At 37.3% G+C, this 17,265-nt stretch overlaps 1 protein-coding gene across 1 annotated transcript in view; it reads left to right on the top strand.

Annotated features, from left to right (window-relative positions):
- LOC111139760 (importin 8) overlaps positions 1-17,265 on the top strand; it is an 86,099-nt gene that overhangs the window by 7,151 nt on the left and 61,683 nt on the right. The window contains exons 3-8 of the mRNA XM_022492123.1: positions 7,001-7,157; positions 9,589-9,747; positions 10,761-10,917; positions 14,574-14,663; positions 16,051-16,145; positions 16,751-16,835. Of these exons, the coding sequence (XP_022347831.1) occupies positions 7,001-7,157; positions 9,589-9,747; positions 10,761-10,917; positions 14,574-14,663; positions 16,051-16,145; positions 16,751-16,835 (743 nt within the window). The remainder of the gene's footprint in view (positions 1-7,000; positions 7,158-9,588; positions 9,748-10,760; positions 10,918-14,573; positions 14,664-16,050; positions 16,146-16,750; positions 16,836-17,265) is intronic.

The following is a 17,265-nucleotide window of genomic DNA, read 5'->3' as shown; positions in this document are numbered from 1 at the left end:
GTTTTAAACATGAGACTTACTTTCAAGTGCTGTGGGACCTTATGGTAGTTCCATGGTGTTGTGCCTTCCTCTTTTTGCCTTTTTAATGAGCTGGTCATTACAGGCCAGAATGTAAAAAATGGAGAACGTCTTGGAGTGTCATGAGTCCTGAAAAGATAGTAATATCAAGATAAAGGGAATAAAATGATAAATGCTAATTTAAAAAGTAGATATTTAAAAACTCTTCTTTTAAAGCTAGGCCACTTGATATATATTCTTTTTTGTTTGTTTGTTTTTTTTGTTTTTAAGATTTTAATCATCTATTTGACGGAGAGAGAGACAGCGAGAGAGGGAACAAAAGGAGGGGGAGATGGAGAGGGAGAAGCAGGCTTCCTGCTGAGCAGGGAGCCTGATGCAGGGCTGGATCTCAGGACTCCTGGATCATGACCTGAGCCGAAGGCAGATGCCTAACGACTGAGCTGCCCAGGGCACCCCAATATATATTCATTATGAATAATTTGGGCAACACAGAAAAATACGAAGATGAAAGTAAAAAAATTTACTCAATATTCATTGCTCAGAAATGGCCATCATTAACATTAGGCAAACATTAGTCTTTGCAGGTTCAGGTAGGGAGAGATCAACAATTTTATACAGGTAAGATTATACTCTACATGCTGATAAAAGTATTTAATTTTCCTTGAGCATAACAAAAAAAGAGGTAAGGAATCATTAGCTTTGGGGAAATACTTGTAGCAATATATATGATTTCCTAAAAGATCCCTTTGTTATTAAGAAAACAGTGTGGAGATTCCTCAAGAAATTAAAAATAGAGCTTCCCTATGACGCTGCCATTGCACTACTGGGTATTTACCCCAAAGATACAGATGTAGTGAAAAGAAGAGCTATCTGTACCCCAATTATAGCCGCAATGGCCACGGTCGCCAAACTGTGGAAAGAACCAAGATGCCCTTCAATGGACGAATGGATAAGGAAGATGTGGTCCATATACACTATGGAGTATTATGCCTCCATCAGAAAGGATGAATACCCAACTTTTGTAGCAACATGGACGGGACTGGAAGAGATTATGCTGAGTGAAATAAGTCAAGCAGAGAGAGTCAATTATCATATGGTTTCACTTATTTGTGGAGCATAACAAATAGCATGGAGGACATGGGGAGTTAGGAGAAGGCATTTGGGAGAAATTAGAAGGGGAGGTGAACCATGAGAGACTATGGACTCTGAAAAACAATCTGAGGGTTTTGAAGGGGTGGGGGGTGGGAGGTTGGGGTAACCAGGTGGTGGGTATTAGAGGGCACGGATTGCATGGAGCACTGGGTGTGGTGCAAAAACAATGAATACTGTTTCGCTGAAAAGAAATAAAAAATTTAAAAAAAAGAGAAAAAGAAAAGCTTATGGAGAGACTCTTAATCTCACAAAATAAACTGAGGGTTGCTGGGGGGAGGGGGGTTGGGAGTGGGTGGTAGGGTTATGGACATTGGGGAGGTGAGTGCTGTGAAGTGTGTAAACCTGGCGATTCATAGACCTGTACCCCTGGGGCTAATAATACATTATATGTTTATAAAAAAATTTAAAAAATTAAAAAAAAAAGTTATGGAAAAACCTATATGTTGTAATTATTTGTAACTTTAACAAGGTGTATAAGACTTATGTGTAGATTTTTTGAAACTGTAACTCTGTTGTTTAATCTTTGTTTTATGAAATAGGGCTGTTCTGAAATCACATTTTGCTAAATGGAAACTATTTTAATAATCTAAGTGTTTATAGGGCCATCACAGAGTTCCTGTGAAGCTTTGTAGAAATAGTATTTTTAAAGATTTTAACAGTTTATTGATTTAATATGTCTTCTTTACATGACATATAAACACTACAAAAATTCATTGGATTGCCCCAATTACACCCCAGAGATACCTGCCATCAACTTTGGTGCAAGGTTCTCCAATTCCTTTTTTTCCTATAGATTTGATAGTTTTAAAATGTAACAAAAATATGTTTTTATTCCACATGGTGTTTTATACCTTTTTTTTCCCCATTGAACCATATACCCTTGGGGGGTGGTTCCATACCGGTGTATATGCATATAAATGTGCTTTATTCTTTGTAACAATTGTTTATTATTTGTTTGTACAGAACTCCTTTAGTTTATTTAAACAATTTGATATTGAAGGATATTTCCTTTATTGTCCCTTTTTGTTGTTATTGTTGATAGAGGCAAAGCTATAATCAGAATCCTTGGACATTTATCTCTGGATACTTGTGGAAATATTTTCAAAGAATAATAAGAAATGGAGATGCTGGGTAGATATTAATGATATTAAAATTTTCAATTTTGAATCTTCTCACCAAGTTGCTTTTGCTTATTTTTTGTGTCATAACTGCAATAATGCTAGGTTCCTCATATCCTCTATACAACTTTGAATCTTAATAATGTATATAACTGAGTTTTTTTTTAAGATTTTATTTATTTACTTGACAGAGAGATCACAAGTAGGCAGACAGGCAGGCAGAGAGAGTGGGGGGAAGCAGGCTCCCCACTGAGCAGAGAGCCCGATGTGGGGCTCAATCCCAGGACCCTGGGATCATGACCTGAGCTGAAGGCAGAGGCTTAACCCACTGAGCCACCCAGGTGTCCCTATAACTGAGTTTTGAAATGTAAATAGCATTTATAGGCAGTTTTTCTTCATAATTTATGTAGATTTCAAATCCGTTAGTCACAAGACAGAGTTTATCTTGGTGGTTAATTTTTTATTAGGACAGTTTTCTCTATTAGAGCATCTATTTTATCATTGAATATAAAATATACAGTGTAAAATTCTACATTATATTTCCCCTAAACTTAAAAATTTTCTGTCCTATTTAATCTATTATTAAAATACAGAGATACCCCAAGAACCTTATGGTGACACCAGACAGGTAATTTATCATTTTGTCATGACATTTAAAAAAGAATGATGTGATTTTTGCTTTAAAAAGAAGTCAGCCTGCATAAAACTATAAAAAATATGCTAATATTAAATGGAAAGACAGTTCTGCAGAATAGTCAGTTCTTGATTTTTTGGCTTGTGGGCAATCCTATAATATTCTTGTTACCATCAATCAAGCTCATTAGTGAATGTCCCTTATTACTTTACTGTGGAGAAATAGGGAAAAAATGTAATATTTTGATATTGATAAGCAAAACAAAATAAATCTGAATGTTCTGTTATTTTCTAGTATTAAGAGGCATAATAGCATTCTTAATATTATTATCCAATGTACAGAGAAAGGAGCCCATCTTAAATTTAGTATAGTTATGATTAAGAATCTCTCAGGTGGCTTTGTTTTCAGTTTTTTACTCCTTGCTTGTGAGGAGACCCTCTACTATACCTAAACCTAGTTTTAGAAATGTGGTTTCTTTAGTAAATTTTGGAGTTGCTATGAGCAGAAAAGTCGTTTGGATTTGAAAGTGGTAGTTGAGGGGCACGTGGCTGGCCTGGTCACTAGAGTGTGTGACTCTTGATCTTGGGGTTATACATTTGAACCCCATGTTGGGTGTGGAGATTACTTAAAAATAAAATCTTAAAAAAAAAGATTAAAAAGTAAATAAATGAAAGTGGTAGTTTAGGGTTGGATGTTACATTAGACCTGATGAAGTCATTGTTGGTGACTGGTGTGGGGAACCTCATTTGAAAAGTAGCATGGGTCTGTTTTCTGTAAGTTGCTTGCTTTTTTGTTCTTCTGACTTTTTGTATATATTTTTAAAAGATGGATGGGGCCGTGTGGGTGGCTCAATGGGTTAAGCCTCTGCGTTCAGCTCAGGTCATGATCTCAGGGTCCTGGGATTGAGACCTGCATCGGGCTCTCTGCTCAGCAGGGAGCCTGCTTCCTCATCTCTCTCTCTCTCTCTGCCTCTTTGTGATCTCTGTCAAATAAATGAATAAAATCTTAAAAAAAAAAAAAAAAACATGGATGGGGGTGCCTGGGTGGCTCAGTTGGTTAAAGCCTCTGCCTTTGGCTCAGGTCATGATCCCGGGGTCCTGGGATTGAGCCCCACATTGGGCTTTCTGCTCAGCAGGGAGCCTGCTTCCCCCTCTCTCTCTGCCTGCCTCTTTGCCTACTTGTGATCTCTGTCAAATAAATAAATAAAATCTTAAAAAAAAAAAGATGGATAGGGAGGGATATAAAAATTCAACCTATAGCTAAGTTATTCACAAGTTATTCTTTAAGGTTAACCTTAGTGTTCTAGAATACAGAACCTAGAAAAAATTGGGAAGATGCCTCTGATCAGTCCAGAAGCATGACAAGAAACTCTTTCATTAAAACCCATGTGTCGCGGCGCCTGGGTGGTTCAGTGGGTTGGGCCGCTGCCTTTAGCTCAGGTCATGATCTCAGGGTCCTGGGATCGAGTCCCGCATCGGGCTCTCTGCTCAGCAGGGAGCCTGCTTCCCTCTCTCTCTCTCTCTCTCTCTGCCTGCCTCTCCGTCTACTTGTGATCTCTCTCTGTCAAATAAATAAATCTTAAAAAAAAAAAAAAAAACCCAAAAAAAAAACCCCATGTGTCTTGTATGTAGGAAGCTCTTGGCTCTTACTCAGAATCTATTTAATCTTGTTTTGGTTATAATTTACATACACTATTCAATTTCCTAGCCTGTAACAGATTAACGAATAAGAGAGAGAGGGAGTACCAAATTACAATGAAAAATGGAAAAAACCTAGAAACGTTCACTCAAAAAGCCCAGCGTTGTGCTTCAGTGAGTTCATACTGGCATCCTTTCCCCTCTGAGGTTGTGGGACCGACTGACCTGTGTAGTTGTGAGTCTGGATTCCTGAGCATAGGGCTTACGTGATGATCTGTTGTGCTTGAGAGGGAGAGAACCGTGTGTATGCGTTAGAAAGTTAATTTTAGGCTTAAGATGCTTGGAATGGTGGATTTCACAGAAAAACAAAGTTTAATAATTTCCATATGACTGGATTAAGATGATATTTGTGTTTTGTTAGCTCTGGCAAATGGTTAGATAGATAACTTTAATTAAATGATGAAAGGAAGGTTTTTAGATTATTGATAGTTTGAATTATCTTTGGTACCTTTTCTTCATTGTTCTTAGCAATCCATGATTGTCTGTATGAGAAATTAATACTCTCTTATTAACTTGTAACAGGTTCAATTTTATTTAACTAATTGAGGATTTAATTTTTTAAAAAGATTTTATTTTTTTATTAGAGAGAGTGCACGTGTGTGTGAGTGCAGAATAGGAAGGGAGAGGGACAAGCAGACTCCTCACTGAGTGCAGAGCCCGATGAGGGGCTCAGTCTCCGGACCCTGCGATCATGACCTGAGCTGAAATCAAGAGTCAGAAGCTTAACTGACTGAGCCACCCAGGTGCCTCTAATTGAGGATTTATTATTTTATTTTTTTTGTTTTTAAGAACTTTAAAAAATATATTTATTTGAGAGAGAGGAAGAGTGTGCACAAGTGGGGGTTGGGCAGACAGAGAGGCAGAAGCAGGCTCCCTGCTGAACTCCTTGCTCAGCAGGGAGCCCCATACAGGGCTTGATCCCAGGACCCTGAGAGTGTGGCCAGAGCCGAAGGCAGGCACTCAACTGACTGAGCCACCCAGGCGCCCCGAGGATTTATTTTAACAATAACAAATTAGTGTGCCTTTTATGTAGGCTATCTTGTATGGTGCCCAGTAATAAAAATATTTTTTAGTTGTAAAATTAATGGTATTTAATGACTGTATTATAAATAAGACCATGATTTTACCATGTCTGTACCTTTGGTATCTGCAAGTTGCTGTTTGTCAAGTTCATAATTTCATTACATTTCAGTTGTACTATAGCCAACGTAGAACATGTTGGTTTATTCTCTGTGTCATAATGCTTCTGTGAACCAATTGAATTTTATGTAAAATTGGGATAAAGGTGGGGTGGGGAAGAATGGAGAGGAGAAACTCAAGGGAACAAAGTTAAAATGCTTTGCAGATCGCATCTCATTTTTATATATAAAGTATATATAAGTGTATGATGTAATAAGTATTTATTTCCATTAATGTTCATTTGGGATAGTTAGAAAGCTTCACATTGCCTATCAAAACCCTATCTCAGGGGCGCCTGGGTGGCTCAGTGGGTTAAAGCCTCTGCCTTAGGCTCAGGTCATGATCTCAGGGTCCTGGGATTGAGCCCCGCATTGGGCTCTCTGCTCAGCAGGGAGCCTGCTTCCCTCTCTCTCTCTGCCTGCCTCTCTGCCTACTTGTGATCTCTCTCTCTCTGTCAAATAAATAAATAAAATCTAAAAAAATTAAAAAAAAACCCTATCTGAAGTATTTTAGCTTGTTTCTTTCAGACGCCTTTTGCTAACTATTGAAGATGGTTAAATAGAATAGTAATAAAATTATTATGTATTTTGATAGAAATAAATAGATAAGAAATTCCCTGAGATTGTACAAAGATATTTGAAGGTTAATGTCTTTTTCCCTATTCTTCTATTTACAAGTGGTAAATATTTCAGAAGGGTAAGACAGAAATTAGCAATATTTTGGTGCAGGATAGTGGCCAGTGAGAAAAGATAAACAAGATAAAGATAAACAAGAAAAGCAGGGTACATGAAGGACGGTGGAATTTCACCTGTTGTGGACTCAGCTTTTGGCATTAGGAGCAGTATTATCTTTATGCCATCAAAATACTGTTAGTAGAGTTTTATTTAGACTACCTTGTATTTAGTCTAAGGATATATACTTGATTCCTAGATCATGTTTCTGTCCTCTAGACTCTGAAGCTTGATTTAATGAAAGGTTTTCTGCTTAGATTTGGTTTACTAGGTAAAGAGAAAGTTTAAATTCTTCTACATTTTCCCTTCGCCAGTTGGCTATTTATAATTGTAAGATTTTTCCATTTTTGCTGAGTATCATGTTTAGCGGTAAAGATATAACATGAAGGACTTAGCCTTTCATTCTCTGTAAAGCTATGTTAAAGCCATCTTTTCAGTATTGCTATGTTAGCATTTTTTTCTCCACCTTAGCTGCCATTTACTTGAAGAACATGGTGACACAGTACTGGCCTGACCGGGAACCTCCACCGGGAGAAGCAGTATTTCCATTCAACATTCATGAAAATGATCGCCAGCAAATACGTGATAACATTGTGGAAGGAATAATTCGGTCTCCGGATTTAGTGAGGTACATTATACTCTATATGATTAGTAGGGAGCATGAAATGTTTGGATGGGAGAGGTTGGATTTAATCATCAGCCTCAAGTTTGTATATCTGAAGAGGTAAAGTAATGAAGGTGGGCACTCAAAAAATATTGTTTGACTTATTTGTCTTTGAGTTTGTAATTCTTTGCCTCAGAGTATTTTGGAAAAGATTTAGTTGCCATAAGTTGCCCAAAAAAGAGTTAAGGCAAAAATCAAACTTAACTAAAATTGTATAAATCCCTGCTGTTTAAATAACCTATGTTCTTAGTTATGATCTCTTTACTTTTTACCAGCTGTTTCCCCCACCTCCCCATAATACAGGGAAATTGAGGCCTGGGAGTTTTAACCACTTTTCTTCCTACTTTACCTATGTTTTCATTCATTTTTTTAAATGAACTGAGTATCTTTTTCTTTGGAGAAGACAGGATAGAGTATGTATAGGCTAGAAGACTGGCTCCGGTTTTTAAAATTCAGGTTGGACGCTATAAGCAGCACTGGTCAGTAGGCCTTTCTGTGATGACGGAGCTCTCCTGTACCCACCCTGTCCAGTACTTAGCCACGTGACGTCCGTGGCTGTTGAGTGCCTGCAATGTGGCTGCGGCAACCGAGGACCCGGATGTTGGTAGGAGTGTGCACATAATGCTAGCGGCTTCCCTTCTCGCACCGCAGAGCTGCAGACTCACAGTTTGCACTTTCAAAATAGGAAACACAGATTCTTTTCCACGTGAGTTCGTAGTTAGAGTTCTGTTGAAAACGGAGGAGGGAAAGAGGTGAAACTGAGGTAGGGGAGCGAAATTGTTTAACATTAATAGATGAGCTATAACTTCAGCCCTGAGTGTCTCATGTACATTATGTCATAAGCAGCAGGAATAGGGAAGGTAGTGTGAGGGGAATAGTGGGGAAGGAGAACAAACATTGAACAACTCTTCATGCAGTTTCTTTGTTAAGAGGAGAAAGGATGGGTACTGATTAAAGAAAATCCCCAGTATTCTCAGCGGGTGCCCACATCCAGCCAGGCAGGGGCTCCCCTCTGGCACCATCGTGTGTCCGTGTCTTGTCAAAGTCTTTACACTTTCAGTTCTCTCTGAGTCTTGTGATGCTTCTGCACAATAACATAGGAAGGGACGGCTGCTCATAGCCATCCCTCCTTGCTTGCTGGGAAAATGAAGGCGTTGGGAGGTCTCCTAAAGATGAAATTTGAAAAAATGAAAAGTTTTAGTTTTTTTGTGCACAGATGTGATGTATTTATTGTTTAGGAACAACTGCTGGTGGCACAAGAGAAGAATTTTATCTTTATCGTGAGACAGTTGTTTCTTGTGTGTCCTGAAGGCTTAATTGTAATCACTCTTAAAGAACTATTCTCAGAGTTCATTTAAGAGTATGGCACAGAAAAATTTTCAAATGGATTTGATAACATAAAAGGCATTATTTTGTGTGTTTCATTTCAGTGAATGCAAATTATTAGCCAGTGGAACACACATTTTTTGGGGGGAGGAGGCATTATGGAATCCTAATTTAGCCAGGTTCACTTTCTAATCATTTGCAAATGACCATATAAGGACATATTGACAGTCTGTGGAGGAGAAATTTTTTTCCTCAATTTTGTTTTTCCCCCAATCCCAATTATAGTAGGGCTTCCATTGAGGAAATGGATACTGACATAAATGTTATGAGATCACGTTTTTTATTAACTTTGTTGTTTTATTAAAGAGAAGTTGGTTTTAGGTCTTTCTTATTGCTTTTTCCTTAATTTCTCTGCAAATAACTTAGCTTTCCTCTTCAGGAATTGCCAGCTAATACTTGCTTCTTAGTCTAAAAGACAAAAATTACTGTCTTAGGAAGCTTTGGCAGGAGCAACATACTGTGTTGGCTATTTACTGATAACGGATGGCTCAGGCTCACTGAGATGCTTCCCACTGTTATGTCAGCCTTTGTTTTACCTACTTTGACTATTTTTAGGCTGTTTTTCCAGTTGAAATGACAAAATACTTTGTTTTGTTCTGTTTCCCCGTTAGGATATGATAACTAAACTACAAAAGATGACAAAGTGGGAAATTTTGCAGAGCTGTGGTGGATTCATTCTTTCTTTCTTCCTTTTTTTTTTTTTGAGAATTTTAAAATGAATTTTTGTTTTTAAATTATTTTTTTTCTCCCCAAGGCTGTATTTAGGATAATCCCATTTGAAAGTTTTCATTCATTGTAGGAAATTACCCATTTTATTTATTTTCAGTAAGTGGAGCTACTGAAGAGATTTTTCTTTATAGGACTGTTCTTTTTTCCCCTGCCCAAGATATGTAACTATATAATATAGGTAAATAGAGGTTAGAGTGCTTTTGTGTAAAATATTAGAGGTGTTTGAAACCTGATATTTATAACTACTTAGATTGTGGACTTTTTTCCCCCCACCTTATAGAGTCCAGTTAACAATGTGTCTCCGTGCCATCATTAAATATGATTTCCCTGGTCACTGGCCAGCGGTAGTCGACAAGATAGACTATTACTTGCAATCACAGAGCAGTGGAAGCTGGCTTGGCAGTTTATTATGTCTGTATCAACTGGTGAAGACATATGAGTAAGTTGATTTCTACTGGCTGAAGATACCAGCCCTGTGTTACTTAGAAAGAACTGAATTGCATAGAGAGGTCTGCTATATGGGTGTTCTGCAGAATCAGGTTGGTTTGGGAAATGGTGGGTTAAGCACAAACATGTTTATTTACTATAGTTATTCAGAGAACCTTAAATCTGCTAAAGTACATTGCTAATCTCTAAGTCAGAGATAAGATATGCAGTGTTTCTTGAATTTATTTGCCAGTTTCAGTGGCCCATTTATTAACAGTTTTCCTTGGAAACTCATAGAGAGGTACCTTAATATTTAAGTTCTTCAAGTGAGCACATTAAGTAAACCAAACATTTAACTTTTTGGATGCAGGATAGAAAATGTTCAAGTTTCCTTGCTAGTGACGTTCTTTTCCATAGAAGTTGCTCAGGAGTTAGGAGACCAGTGAGCGTCATGTTTAATAGCATTGCTTTCTGGTTTCTGGGAGGGTTGTGCCTTATGCATGCAGAATCCTGTAGTTTTCCTTTTAAAAAATTGGTTAGTTCTGACTCTGTAGAATTTTTAGAAGATATTTGAGATTTGGAGCAATTGAAGTAATTTGAGAGCACCTAAGTTTGCAAACTGTTTTTAACATTTCAATTTAGTGTATTCTAAGAAGAAATTTTTTCCTACATTATTTATTATATGATAGGAATGTCTGTCAACTTATGTTTAATAGGAAGAATTGTGGTATGATGAAAATTACGTAGTAGAAAAAAATCACTTAGGAAATTTGCAAAATAGTCTAGAATTCTTTGAAATCAATTTAACCCCTTTTAGAAAGATTTTAGGTTGTTCTGCCTAAAAGAGGGATTTTCTTCCAAGTTTATTCTTAAAATCCAAACAGAAAATGTAAGCCATTGTTTGGAATGTTTTTGTTTCATTAGCTGTATCTAGTTTAAGCAATTTTTTAAAAATTCATTATTTATAGCTCTTTTGTAGGGGGAGAAATTATTTTTTTTTTCTCTTTTTTGTCTTTGCTCATGTAGATATAAGAAAGCTGAGGAAAGAGAGCCTCTTATAGCAGCAATGCAAATATTTCTGCCTCGTATTCAGCAACAAATCATGCAGCTCCTTCCCGATTCCTCACATTATTCTGTTTTACTACAAAAGCAGATTCTGAAAATCTTTTATGCACTTGTTCAGGTAAGTTTTTGTTGCAGAAGATAAATATGGGGCCTTGTATTTCTGCCTGATCTATGGAAAGTGCTTAATAAGTGTAAGTTATTATTAAAAATTATTATCTATTCCATATGTATTTCTTTTAAAAAATCCTATGGAAGAACAGGCTCACAGAAATTAACTTAATTGTCCAAATTTATCTTAGTGGCAGAGCTGAGATTCACTGACTGTGCCTTTCACTCCAGTGTCTGAAGTGCTGGCTGAGGAAGAACCAGAGTAATTAACTGACTGATATGACTTGACTCATCTGTCAGTAGCATCCTGCTTGTTGATAAGTTAGGATTATAGGAGAAGGGGAAGGAAAAGAAGAGGGTCCTTTTTTTTAGCGGGAAATCATACTGATGACAGTTTCTTTATAATTTGACCCAATGTAAGGCTAACAGTGAAGGTTTAGTGCTTCACTTTCCTTCGTTTAAAATCCTTCCTTTTTTTACCTGAAAGCTATAAAGAAGATTAATATAAGAGTCTAAAAAATAAGAAGAGGACAGAAATGGAATGTTTTAAATATAAAAATATTTAAAATTTAATCCTTGAAAGATTTAGATAAATTATTTAGATCTGGGTGGAGGAGGAATCACTTGTCAGTCTATAAAGTGTTTGATGACGAATGAGTCAAACCTCTATTACATGCTTTTTTACTAGATCAGTCATGCAAGAGGGTAGTGTTGTCAAGCTAGAGAGCCAGGACATTGGTTTTGTTCTTGGCTTCATGTCACTCAAGTACCTTTGTAGTGTTTCAGAATATTTCACTTCCATAAAGAATTATACTTTTAGACTCCTCTTTTGAACTTTTAAAAAAATATTTATTTATTTTAGAGAGAGGGAAAGAGAGTGAGGGGGAGCAGGGGCAGGAGCAAGAGGGGGAGGGAGAGAGAGGACCTCAAGCGGGCTCCGCATTCAGCATGGAGTCTGATGCGAGGCTTGATCTTAACACTCTGAGATCAAGACCTGATTTGAAAGCAGGAGTAGGACACTCAACTGACTGCACCACCCAGGCGCCCTTCATCTTTTAAACTTTTTTTTTTTTAAAGATTTTATTTACTTATTTGAGAGAAAGAGAGACAGAGTGAGAGAGCATGAGAGGGGGGTCAGAGGGAGAAGCAGATACCCCATGGAGCTGGGAGCCCGATGTGGGACTCGATCCCAGAACTCTGGGATCATGACCTGAGCTGAAGGCAGTGGCTTAACCCACTGAGCCACCCAGGCGCCCCCATCTTTTAAACTTTTAATAGAGGATGGTTTGAGGTAATTTTTTTTTTTTTTTCCAGCTTAGCAGGGAGAGGGAAGCGGGGAGGAAATAAATCTGAGGAGAGAAAAAGCTAGGATACCAGGAAACTATATTCCACCTCCCCCACCCCCCCTTTTTAAAAAGTAATAGGGAAGGAAGATATATGGTGCCTTTGGCTTTTTATTAAAGCACTGTTCAGAAGTTTTCCTCAGGACAGTCACTTTACTCAGAGGCAAACATTTTTTATTCTGTGAGATGTTTTGCTGTTAGATACAGTAATACCGCATTTATACAGAGTCTAGACTTCCCTTTCCCATCAGGAGAAGCATAGTAGGATTCCGGAAGTAAGACAGAGGCTCATGAAATAATTTTCCTAAAGCCTCCTCTTTTGTTTGATTTCCTAAGAGGGTGGAATCTAAAAAACCAGTGCAGAACCTCAACATTTTTAATCATTTTGGTGATCTATTATATGCTACCAAAGTAATATGCTCCCTCTGGGAATCCTGGAAACAAAACTTGAGGCAGCTTTAAGGGCACGATACAATAATAATGTAAGTAAAAATTTAATGTTTGGTAATTCAGGAAGAGGCAGAAAAGTTTGTTTTAAAAAGTGTGATAAGGGGGATGCCTGGGTGGCTCAGTGGGTTAAGCCGCTGCCTTCGGCTCAGGTCATGATCTCAGGGTCCTGGGATCGAGTCCCACATCGGGCTCTCTGCTCAGCAAGAAGCCTGCTTCCTCCTCTCTCTCTCTCTCTGCCTGCCTCTCCGTCTACTTGTGATCTCTCTCTGTCAAATAAATAAAATCTTAAAAAAAAAAAATAAATAAATAAATAAATAAAAAGTGTGATAAGGGACGCCTGGGTGGCTCAGTTGGTTAAGCAGCTGCCTTCAGCTCGGGTCATGATCCCGGTATCCTGGGATCGAGTCCCACATTGGGCTCCTTGCTTGGCAGGGAGCCTGCTTCTCCCTCTGCCTCTGCCTGCCACTCTGTCTGCCTGTGCTCACTCTCGCTCCTCTCTCTCTGACAAATAAATAAATAAAATTAAAAAAAAAATAAAAAATAAAAAGTGTGATAAAATTGAATTGATTTTGTCTAAGTAACATTTATTAAATGTTTATTGTGTACATGGCACGTGGATAGTCCATACATACTTCAGAATTCAATTTGTCCAGAAGTGAACTCCTCGTCACTCACTCAGTAACCCTGAATCTGTTCCTCCTGTGCTCCCTATCTCAAGCCCGAACAACTCATCATTGCACTTAAACTGGGAACTTCTTAACATAGACCATAAACCCGTCGTATCTCCACCTTATCTTTCACCATTCTTACCTTTGTACTTTACACTTCGGCCATGCTGGAATTCTTTCAGCTGCATGAATAGGTCATGCCCTCTGTCATTCTGAGCCTCTGAAATTCTGTCTGGAACACTCTTGTCCTTTATAGCTGGCCAATTCTTGCTCTTTCTCCAGGTCTTAGCTTGTGTGTCGCTTCTAGAAAGATGTCCCTGATACTCCCAGCCTGGATGAGGCGATCTTCTTGTGTGTGCCTTTAAAAATATTGTACTGTTTTTGTCTGTGTTGTGTATCATACCATATTGTAATTGCTTGTTCATATGTGTGTTTCCCCCAACTAGTGTGTAGGCTTTGTGAAGACAGAGACTATGCCTTGTACTTGTCATTATGTCCTTTGCATGTAGCACGTTTTGAAATGCATGGGCGTAGAAGCACTGTGTCTTACAGGAGTGTAACTCACAGTGTAGCAGGGAGACGCACAGTAATACGTAGTTGTGTGTGATGCTGCAGTGTAGAGAAAGTAACTGAAGAAAATGTTTATGAGGTAAAGATTTTCATTAAAGTAGTTAAAATAAGTTCTCACTACAAAAATGTAATTATGGGAGGTGTTGCCCTTATTTTAGTGATCATTTTACTGTGTGTGTGTGTGTGTGTGATTATCACATTGCATATCTTACGCACACACAGTTATATGTTAACGGGATCGCAACAAACCTGGGAAAAAAGTGGTTACAATGAAAAGTTTGACACACAAAGAGGGAAAATGGGAATGGGAAAAATCACTTTTCTAGAATCTCATGCTGGATAAATGAAATTTTACTGTATTAAAGTTTTTTTTTTTTTATTTTAAACAAGTAGCCCAGAGAAACAATTCATGGCATGCATATTTCACATATTTCTAGATTTACAAGATTTTAATTTACTTGCATATGTTTATAGAGCTATTTTAAGTTAAATTTTAGGTTAAGCCATATGAAATTACTGTTTTCATGGTCAGATGTTAGCCGTTTCATATATTCAACCTTTGAATATAGATGAAATTACTGGCTCTTTTGGAGGGGATGAATTATTGTTTGATGATGATATTCTTCTGTTTTCAGTATGCGTTGCCTCTGCAACTAGTGAATAACCAAACCATGACCGCGTGGATGGAGATCTTTCGAACTATTATTGACAGAACGGTTCCTCCTGTAAGAAAGGGCTTCTTGTTGAGAAAAATTGGGAAAACTTGGGTTTGGGATATTTGTGGTAGACTGATTTATTTTCCTGGCTTGCTGTTTGGATAAAAATTACTATTGTAATAAAAATAGTAATACATATTCATTTTTATAAAGTTCAGATAAGCAAAATTAATTAACTGTATTTTATCTTACTAAAGATAATAAAAACCATTTTTAAAACTTGGTATTTATTCTTTTGGCCTTTTTTCCCTCTGGGTCTATATACAGCCACATTTTATTTATAAAAATGGCATCTGTAGGTCCTGTTTTGAAATTTTCACTTAAAATCTCTTATAAATATTTTTTATGATTATGAATGTTTTTGTACTGTCACTTTTATGGAGTGTTTTATTTGCTGGACATTAGGTAGCTTTAGCGTGTTAGTGTAACTGTAAGGATGTAGTTAAATTTTTATGCACATACATGATTATTTTCTTTGGATAAACTCCTAGCAGTGTTTAGGGCTTTGACAGATCTTGTAAAGTGCTCTCGAGAAACATTGCTCTGGCTTATACTTTAATAAGTACGGACTGAGAAAGCCTGTCACATTAAATTCTAAGTTGGCCAGTTTGATAGGTTAAAGATGGTGTCTCATTTTTTTCTATAATAACAATGATGCTATATGTCACTTACCAAATTAATTCAATAACTAGTCAAAATAACTAAATTAAATTACATATTTTAAAATTTAAGTTTGTCTTCAAATGTGCAGTATTCTTTCTTTTACCTGTATCTTGGGACAAATTATGTTGAGGTTTACTTTATATACAAAATGTACAGAACTTAGGGAACAGATAAGTGAATTTTGACAAATACACACCTGTGTTACTATTACCCAGCTCAAGATATAAAACCTTTTTGTTGTCCCAGAGTTTCCTCAAGGGATGTGGTGTTTTGTATTTAGTTTCCCACTTATTTGGGCCTTTTGAAGATAGGAGATAAATGTGAACAACAGCATTAGTTAGTTGAAATTTGCTTTGCTTGTGTATTTTTTTTTCAAAATTTTAAAAGATTTTATTTATTTATTTGACACAGAGAGATCACAAGTAGGCAGAGAGGCAGGCAGAGAGAAAGGGGGAAGCAGGCTCCATGCTGAGCAGAGAGGGCGATGCGGGGCTCGATCCCAGGATCCTGAGATCATGACCTGAGCCGAAGGCAGAGGCTTAACCCACTGAGCCACCCAGATGCCCCTGCTTTGCTTGTTTAATTCCTGTGTAGCAATCTATAAGTAAGAATATGCATTTGCAATCTAACTCATGTGTAATATTACTTAATGTATAAAAAAATTTATTCTGCCTTTGTTGTTTGAATAAACCGTTTTATTCGGAAATGTAATCTGGTGTTTCTGTCCTCTTAGGAGACTCTGCAGATCGATGAGGATGATAGACCGGAACTAGTCTGGTGGAAGTGTAAGAAATGGGCACTGCACATTGTAGCTCGTCTCTTTGAGCGGTAATTCTGTTCATTAGATCTATGATCTTATGATCAATATTTCAGTATTGGATGTAATAAAACTGGATGGGTCCCTTGATACTCCACAGTAAATTATTATTTTTCTTTAAAAGCCATAGTGGGCCTAAAAAAAAAAGTCACCTTCTGTTTTAAGGTAGGCTTAACTGTGATAGTTGGCTTTGAGATCATAACGATGTGGACAGTCTTCTCTGGATCTTTCTGTTCTGTGAAAAAGAATGGAGAAATGACCTTGTTTAGCTCATTGGAAATCTGTAGACATTGTACAAGAAGGTGCATGGCTACTCAGCTCCATAGGAAAGTTAGTCAAATTGAATTATAGAAACATTTATTTAAAAAAAAGTCAGATATATTTTTTATTTGTAAAATGTGCCCTTTAGAAGCTTTTGGTTAAGTAGGTGGATTTAATTATGGGCCAGAATCTAAATACAAGGTCATCATGATTTCATCTTGGGGATTGTGGAAAAGGGGAAAGTGTTAGTTTTCTGCCCAAATAGATCTTTTAGCAAGGGACTGTATTTAAACAAGTGAGCATGCTTTTTAAAAAAAATTTATAATATTTAAATGTTTTCTCTTTGTATTTTAAGATATGGAAGCCCAGGAAATGTCACAAAAGAATACTTTGAATTTTCTGAATTCTTTTTGAAAACCTATGCGGTGGGAATTCAGCAGGTAATAAAAATATGCTTTTTAAATGGAAGGACAGTTATTATTGAAAGTAGTTAAGTTGGGGAACCGGGGTGGCACAGTCGATTAAGTGTCTACCTTGGGCTAAGGTCATGATTCTGGAGTCCCCGGATCAAGCCCTGCTTGGGTTCCCTGCTCAGTGGAGAGTCTGCTGCTTTTCTCTCTGCCCCTTTCCCCCAACTCGTGCTCTCTCTTGCACACACTCTCTCTCTCTCTCTCAAATAAATAAATAAAATCTTGAAACAAAAAAGAAAGTAGTTAAGTCATTTCTATGCATTTAAAAGTAGACTGTGAACATATTAATACATTATATGTTAATAGGGGATGAAGTGGCAGCTCTGGGAATCTAATACAGTGCAGTCACTTTTAGAACCAGATATCCCAGGGCAGCTTCCACAAGAAGTGCCCTTCCAAA

This window comes from Enhydra lutris, unplaced genomic scaffold (genome assembly GCF_002288905.1).
Source record: "Enhydra lutris kenyoni isolate GAN:26980312 unplaced genomic scaffold, ASM228890v2 scaffoldscaffold116, whole genome shotgun sequence".
Taxonomy (NCBI): Eukaryota; Metazoa; Chordata; class Mammalia; order Carnivora; family Mustelidae; genus Enhydra; species Enhydra lutris.
The sequence above is the reverse complement of the archived record's forward strand: the minus strand, read 5'-3'. Positions and strand labels throughout refer to the sequence as shown.